Source organism: Paramormyrops kingsleyae, chromosome 21 (assembly GCF_048594095.1).
Source record: "Paramormyrops kingsleyae isolate MSU_618 chromosome 21, PKINGS_0.4, whole genome shotgun sequence".
Taxonomy (NCBI): Eukaryota; Metazoa; Chordata; class Actinopteri; order Osteoglossiformes; family Mormyridae; genus Paramormyrops; species Paramormyrops kingsleyae.
The window spans coordinates 12,186,886-12,194,805 of record NC_132817.1 but is presented as its reverse complement, the minus strand read 5'-3'; the positions used below and the strand labels follow the sequence as shown (position 1 = coordinate 12,194,805).

The following is a 7,920-nucleotide window of genomic DNA, read 5'->3' as shown; positions in this document are numbered from 1 at the left end:
GGAAGAACCCTACTTTTTGTCAACATTTGTGTAACTGTGATCAGCAACCTTGCGCCCTGGCACATGAAAAGGAAATCGGTTTATTTTATTACAGTCGTGCCCATAGATCTGATGCAGGACGGATTTGCCTTGCAGAAATCTGGAGCATGTAGTGTTACAGTCTACGTGCCCTTTTAATATCTGCATTTCCAGTTGGCCTTAGAGAAACCGCAATGTGTGACTTTGGCCGATCTGGCAAAAGAGAACATTTGTGAGCCTTTTAAGGAGCCTTTTTAAGCTTTAGGGAGAGTCTGTTGACATTTAAGAATTGCAACAATTAAGTGCTCGCCTCTCTAAAGGAAAAAGCTGAAAATGAAATGGTTTCCGTCACATCTCTCGGTTCGTCACCCTTTCAAATTCTGCAAGTAGAATCAGTCAATGGGGACGGAAAACGGCGAGCATTTCCAAAACAAGTGTGCTTTAGGGTAGCAGTACCTGTAACTTCACTTGTTTTCTTAAAACAGCTTCAGATCGGGGCTACAGCGCAATCATGTTAAGAATATAACACCCGGTTCGTGGAAATAAACTTCACTTGTACGGATCACGCAGCTTTTGGTTTAGAAACCCTGACGGCGGCTCCACAATTGGCGTCATTCTGCACAAACCAGGAAGCTGCAGGTTTTTTCCCCCCACATTGAATTACTGGAGATCAAGCCGAACCAAGTAACACTAATACGAGACTTAAAAGGGCCATTCTGCCCTGATAAAGTGTACAGTCATTGCCGGCGTGATTTGCTGATACTTCGGCTGATCGCCGCAACTTTTTTGGGGGGGGGGAGTGTGAAGTCTCCGCTGACAGCTTACCTTTATTTTGTGCTCGATTTAAACGACCTCCCTCCGCACCCCCGGAAGACCCAACTTAGATAAGCGACCGAATACAATGGATATACCACATCTCACAGAAGAAGAAATGACCGAAATAAAAAAGGAAGTGAGTATTTTATCCTGTTTTTGTTTGCCCTTTTGAACATGAGCTGATGTGGCCGGCTTTCGAGGTGCTTTCATACGGGGCTCAGATCTAGATTTCCGCGGGGAAGGTGCGGCGACTCTGTGCCAAATGGGGGCGAAGAAGGGCTCTCCCTATCGTTATGTTCAAGTTGTGTCTGACCCTAAGATCTTGTCCGATTTTGGGATAAGTAATTCACAAGATGGCCCTGGGATGAAAGGCAGTCGGCGTCCTGACTCTACTTAAGACTGCCATCTTTTTCCCCATTCCGAACAGGGCCACTTTGAGTCCCAGTCTCACTCCAGTGCACTTGCCGCCCCCAGATTATAGAAAGCACCATATATTCATGACGCTGAGTTCAGTGGCCAATACGTAAAATCTGATTTATTTTTTGTAGGTTTTGTCATTTATTTTAAGTTATGTCTCTTATGCCTTAAAGTAAAGTGATTCACGTTTTTCAGCCTGTCAATCAAACTAGGGGCGGGCTGACTACGTCACGATGACTCTTCCATTACTGCGAGCTGTTTCGAATCTGATATTAGTGTGATAATCTTTCACTTCCTAGCCTGGGATTATCGGTGGTTAGGCCTATACACCACCCCTTATTATCAGTCCGAGCGGTTTTAGCGCTTTGATAGCAGTCAGAGGCCCATAAACCAATTCACTTAACCATTATAATAACCACGATTTATTAAGAAAAACACAAGTATAAGTCGTGCCTCCCGTTTATTTTAATTATTTCCTTAACTAATTTCTATCCAAGGTAGGCCTATTCATTTATTCCCAAACAATGCCATCCAGTTAGATCCAGTGATACAGAGCGAATGGGATTTAAGGTATGGCACGCCACGTCATCTCACTATTTAAGCGTCACAACTTTTTATCAATGAATTAAACGCAACATTTATACTCGGAGGCAGACGAAGGCGGATTTGGGGTACGTGGCCAGCAGGGGGAGACACTGACCTGAGTAATTTCCACTTACCTGAAGGTTCTTGGCCTTCCTGGCCCAAGGAGAGTCTCCACATGTCCAAAATACCAGAGACCAGCTACATCCCTCGTGTATGTGACAGAGACTAAAGATTAAAATTAAGGGAACCGTTTTGTGGGCACCCTCTGACATCGCCACCCTGTGCTTGGTCATTTTGGGCCTAATTTTAAGTCCCGGGTGTTAACCACGGGTAATTAGTGTGCCTTTGTTTATTCCCGTCTTTATATGTACGGTGTTTAAATGCCTTCAGCGCAGTCATGCAAGGGTGGTGTTTACTGCAGGAGGTAGAGTTTTCTTTTTTGAGATGGCATTCTATTCCGACTGAATCATAGCTTACCGCCCTAGAGGGCTTTTAAAGGAAAAGTCGTATATCCTTCACAGTCGGCCGAAAATACAGTAGCAGGGCTGCCTGAGTGGATCTGGGTCGATTTCACACTGCCTTTGTAAAACGCAACTCACCTGCAGCAGACACGATACAGGACTGATTGTAAATTAACTTTTCATCCTTTCATAGGTGAAGCAATCAAAATAATTCTATTACAGGAGCCGCTAAATGAGCATTGGGTGTTTAGAAAGGGCATTTGTCTGGAGTGTCTGGCTGCTAGTGTGGTCTCACCTGAGGAAGGGATTCGGGGGTTAGAGGACAGTTCAGCTAAGAACATATTTCTGGTAGCTGATGATCTGTTATGTTCAGCTGAGTCAGACCCCGAGCCAGAATCCATGAAGGACATAATGGAGGGAGGACGTCTGTACTGTTCACAAGGGTGAAATCACTGCATGAAAATAATTACTGCTGAAGTACCCACCCCTACACCCCCCACCCCAAGTTGTGGATAATGATGCGTTCCATTTACCTCGGAGGTCGGAACTCAGAACTGAGAATGATGTCATACACGACTTAAGTGTTCCAATACAGAAAGTCGGAAAGCCATTTAACAGTACCAGGGGCCCGTTTCAAAAACCCGGATAACTTGTGGGATTTAATTTACGCTAGTTCAAATGGACTTTATCTTCGTTCACTTACATTTAGCCCAGACGACCTTAAATCCGACAAGATGTCTGCTTAAGCAATAATCCTGCTTAATGAATTGGGCCCCAGTCCAAGCTCGGTTAAATGTTAGCTATTGTTAGTGATATCAGTGGGTAACAACACATTACGTGGTATTTTGCATGGTTGAACAGTACTGTGTGTACAATCAATTTAATGAGACACAAATAAAACGCAAGTCGTATTCTTTAACTTCTGTTGATAAAGGGTGCAGCCATCTTGAATTTTGAGTTTGGGGTTTTGTCGATTCTTCCAACTTCATGAGTTGGAATTCCAACTTCAGGGGGTGTTCCAGTTGGAATTTCTGACTAGGAACTTGGAATTTACGAGTTCAAATGGAACGCTGCATAATTGTAACCGTTCTGGTCCTCCAGGCGTTGGATAGACTTAGGCCATACCTCTGTGACAAGATCACAGCAGAACGGCACTTCGATTTCTTGCGTTCGAAGAAGATCCTGAACCGCGAGGACACCGAGGAGATCAGCTGGAAGGTGACGAGCCGCCAGAAGACGAGCAAGCTTCTGGACTACCTGGCCGAGAACCCCAAGGGTCTGGACACCCTCATTGAGTCCATCCAGAACACCCGGTGCTCGGACTTCATCATCACCAAGATCACCGACGAAGTCCAGAGGCTGAAGAACGAGAGGATTGAGTCCCTCAAAGGTGAGTCAGTGCAGCTCCCGGCAGGTCGCTGCGAGTCCTTGTGTTGAAGTTCGCAGTGACTGCACCCTGAAGTCTTCCATCCATGGCCCCCAGGCCCACACTGATCCCTCTTCTATCGCCCTCCACAGCGTCCTTCAGCGCCTTCTTGCCGACGAAATGCACAGGGGCAACGAATGACCTCTCCCGGACATTCTCCAGCGACTCCAATTTTGACAAGGGCTGCGTCTCCACCCTGCTGTATCACCCTGAGGGAGAGTGGAGTCCCTCAGTCTCTTCCACATCGGCCTCGCTGAATGTTCCTCACGGGTCGGCCTCAGAGGCCGCACCCCTGTGCAGCAGCATCATCCGTTCGGCCGCATCCGGCCTTCCGAGGCCCGGCGATGATGGGGCCCCCCCGCTACCCCCCGAGCTGCAGGCGGAGGCCGAGGGAGCCTGTGGAAGCACGACAGGCAGTGACTCCGCCTTCCAGCCCTTGCGCTCACGCTGCATCTCGCAGCCCTGCCAGAATGCCCCCCTCCAGAGCTCCCGGTGAGGCCCCCCCATAAGCTAGCACCCACCTCCCCAGGGATCAGCCCACTGTGTAACCTCATTGGCAGAGGTGGAAAATTCAACTCCAGTAGCTACAAATCCAGATCAAGGTTTTGTTTCAACCAACTAGTCGAGTACTCAGTGCCTGTGACTCTTTATGCTCAACTGGGCGATTCATTTGTAGTTACTGGACCTGAATTTTCCACCTCTGCTCACAGGTGCTGTGCACTTTTCCATGTCCCGCTGTCGCTTCCTTGTTTCCTGCATTTTATGTCTTGGACCCCATTACCAAGGTTTGGCCTCAGTGGAAAAGGGACCTTTTTAGCTGAACAGTGTGTCAACATGGCATGGACATTATACCCTTAGTATGCACTGCATATATAAACATAGCCTCCTGGTTATTTGAACATGTAGCATGTTATGGATTTCCATATTGTCTTATAATGGCTTTTGTTCGACCTCGACCAGGATGCAGTACACACTGTTCACGCTACAGTAAAGAATTTCTGATATCTGTACCGACGATTAACAGTATGTTTTTTTTTAATGTTTTGCTCCAGTTTGAAATGTAACACAGTAGCCTTTTGTATAATACAGAAAATGTAATTCACTTCTTAAATTTCCATAAATAGGGAAAATGCATTGGTTCTTACTTCGAACTGCTTGATTTTTTAGTATTGTACATAAAACTAAGATTTCCCACATTATCAGCAACTCGTTAGTAATCAACATGGTATTTTTAGCTAATAGGGCAATCTGTGAATGATATAATTTTTACATATGTATTTCCATTATCTAGGCCACCAAGTACAACTTTAGCATTTAACTCAGTTTTATTTACATATTAACTGTGGTGTTCCTGCTTTTTCAGCGCAAACCTTGGTAATGAATTCATTTGGTTAGTTGAATGGTCTGAACCAAATCCTGAGAATTTTTTGGCTATTTATCGGGGCGAGGTGGTGTGATTGTAGGGTCTTTGTGGGTGACCACATTCGCCAAAGAGGTAGGCCACGAAAACATAGCAGGGAGATTGTAATTATATTTAAAAATGGACATTTTTATAGTGCAAATTTTTATTATGCATGGTGCATTATTACAGTTAGGTTTTGTGGTGGGTAGATAGTAGATTGTGTTGTAGAATATGCCGGAAAACCCGAACTTGGGACTCAGGCTGTCATTACCGGCAGAAAAGCTCCCCAGCTAATTCCCAACTCTGCTCCTCCACGGAAAGGGCCGTGTCTCACTGACGTGGAGGTGGGACTCGACCTCACCGAAGACCTTGCTGACAAAGATCCCTGAAATGTCTGCAGATTGGGCTGATTGTAGTCCCAGTCACTGATGCTTTTGGGGGGTTGTTTCAGACGGGGACGGCCTTGTCTGGGCAGCATACCTACAGGTTCACCTTGTTTGCGGTGTAATTACCTGTGGGGAATTCCTGGTATTTACCTGAATTATTTTTTTTTTATTTTGTTGGTGTCGTCAACAGCAATAAGACGCTTGCCGTGTCTGTCAGGTGACTATCTGCTCTGTCTTCCCTCTTATTGTCTGGTCTTCTCAGTGTCCTCTCTTTGACTTTCATTCCCATGCTTACCATTGCGTTGGAGTTTGAAAGGCCCAAGACAGCCTTGAGTGTCGTTGAGTGGGTTTGATGAAGCACTACCTTTTGAATTGTGATTTTGATGATGTTATGACAGTAACGGCGGGACGTGAGATGGCAAGCCTTTGTCTGTTTTTACAGTATTTTAAAAAAAAAAAAAGAGAGAGATTTTCTCAGTTTCTTTTCAAAGTGCTAAAATGTGTTTGTTGCCAAGGTTTCCGTATTTTAAAGGTGCTAGCCAGCTTGTCCCTGCGCTTTTCTGATAATTGTACCACCTGCGATTTATTGCAGCTGTCATTGCCGTGTCTGAATAAAATGCATTCAAAAGGAAAATGGATTTAGGTTCTCTAATGTACCGTCTGTAACATGGAAACCAAATTGAATCACACAGTTTTGAAATACGAATCCCGCTGCCAGAGATATTGTGCATTTAAGTTTCAAGAATTAAATGTCCTCCTGCCTGGTTAGTTTGATGGGTAGTTTGGGGTTAGTATTGGGTGATAGGTCACCCCCTTTGGGGAGGTAACAAATATGCTGGCTAATTACTCTGTTTTTGATTATATCGCTGGTTAAAGGTCACAAAAAGGTCACATACCGGCGCTCGAGACATACCTGTGTGACCTCAGTTGGTCACGACGTCTTAAAAATAGGATGGTTGTCTCCCAAGGACGTGACCATCGAGCTGAGATGTGCAGAAGTTCCTCCTCCCCCCTTGCATATACGTTCCCTCTATATGGGTGTAAGTCTCGGGCCATGTTACGTCATCGTGCCTCGTGAAATGCAATACATTTTCATCCTTTAATATCACTCTAGGCCTGATTTGATATATAATCACTGTAGCAAGGAGCCTTGTAATTTAACGCTGCACAGCGGAAATTAGTCGGTATGACGCTTAAAAGCTCACAGACAGGAGAGGTAGGCAGTGGGCACGAGTACTTTGAGGTTTGACTTTTACAACGCGTCCCTTATCCGGATTGATGTCCGTTCATTAGAGGTGTCGGGGGGGGGGACTCTGGGCTGTCAGGAATGCTTGGTTTTCGGGGGGTGTTTGCAGAATGTTTGCAGGTGCCTGTGGGGACAAATTCTCAGAGGGCAAATCTTTGAAAGGCCAGAACGTCGTCTTTTTCACCTCTTCGTATCCGATCAGAGTTTTAGAGTAAAGGTGACTTACCCAAGAAAATAAAACCCTTTGAATTAATTCAGATTGATCAGCCCTCAGTTTTCAGAGCTGTCACTTAAAACAAGGAGCCATTTTAAGCAGATTTTGTTGCTGTACTGAGAAGAATATTTCTAATATAAAATTGTGTGGTATGTGTAATGTGCTTTATGTGATAAAATCCTGTGAGAAAAGATTAGGAATGAAATGAAAAATAATCTGTTCATTTGAGGCTATTGGAGTGGATCCCACATGGAGGGGAATGAAGAAGCTGAACACAGCACATTTGTCCTCACTGCCCATCAAGTGACCGGGGCTGTTTGAACACAGGCCAAGCAAACAGATGTTCTGATTTAACATCACAATGGGTGAAGCAACTGGTGGGTAGTGGGGGCTGCCTTTTATGCCACAGAGCTGCAGAAATGCTGGATGGGTGGAGCATTGTCACATGGACGAGATATGCTCCCCTCAGCCATGCCAGCGAAAGAACTGGAATCACCGCTGACACCCAAGCCGGGGGTAATTAAACAGGGGACCACTGAAACGCCACAGATGTGTGGGTCACGGTATTTGATTTGTTTTGAGTTTGTCAATCCATACTTTCAAAAGGACCTGGCCAAAAAAACGAGAAAATAAACCGATTTTAAAAATGTAATAAAACTCTGTTTGTTTTTAGAACCACGTGAGGATCAAACAAAGCACAGAGGTCTGAACAACCATTAAATAATTCAAAACACAGTTACTGTTGTTGATGTAGTCAAGTTGACCTTATAATAGAATGAGATAAACATATCCATACAAATTGAGATGACTGCAAAGATTTGGCTGTTTAGTCAAGAACATTTCAGTAAAGTTTGTATCTGGCCAACTAAACATCATGACTTCTAAAAATAAAGCACGGTACCCAGTTATCAGAAATGGCCTGAAACCTCACACTTATTTACACTAAGGA

At 44.8% G+C, this 7,920-nt stretch overlaps 1 protein-coding gene across 2 annotated transcripts; it reads left to right on the top strand.

The window, feature by feature from the left end:
• The first annotated feature begins 331 nt into the window (after positions 1–331).
• bcl10 (BCL10 immune signaling adaptor) lies at positions 332–6,145 on the top strand. Of its 2 annotated transcripts, XR_011984525.1 has the most exons (4): positions 332–970; positions 3,399–3,687; positions 3,816–4,272; positions 4,422–6,145. XR_011984525.1 is itself a non-coding variant. In XM_023819002.2 (3 exons), the coding sequence occupies exons 1-3, from the start codon at positions 920–922 to the stop codon at positions 4,217–4,219; spliced, it is 744 nt and encodes a 247-aa protein (XP_023674770.1). In that variant the 5' UTR covers positions 335–919; the 3' UTR covers positions 4,220–6,145. The 2 variants fall into 2 exon arrangements, 1 of the variants encoding a protein (XP_023674770.1); XM_023819002.2 differs by having other exon boundaries at positions 335–970; positions 3,816–6,145.
• The last annotated feature ends 1,775 nt before the right edge of the window (positions 6,146–7,920 follow it).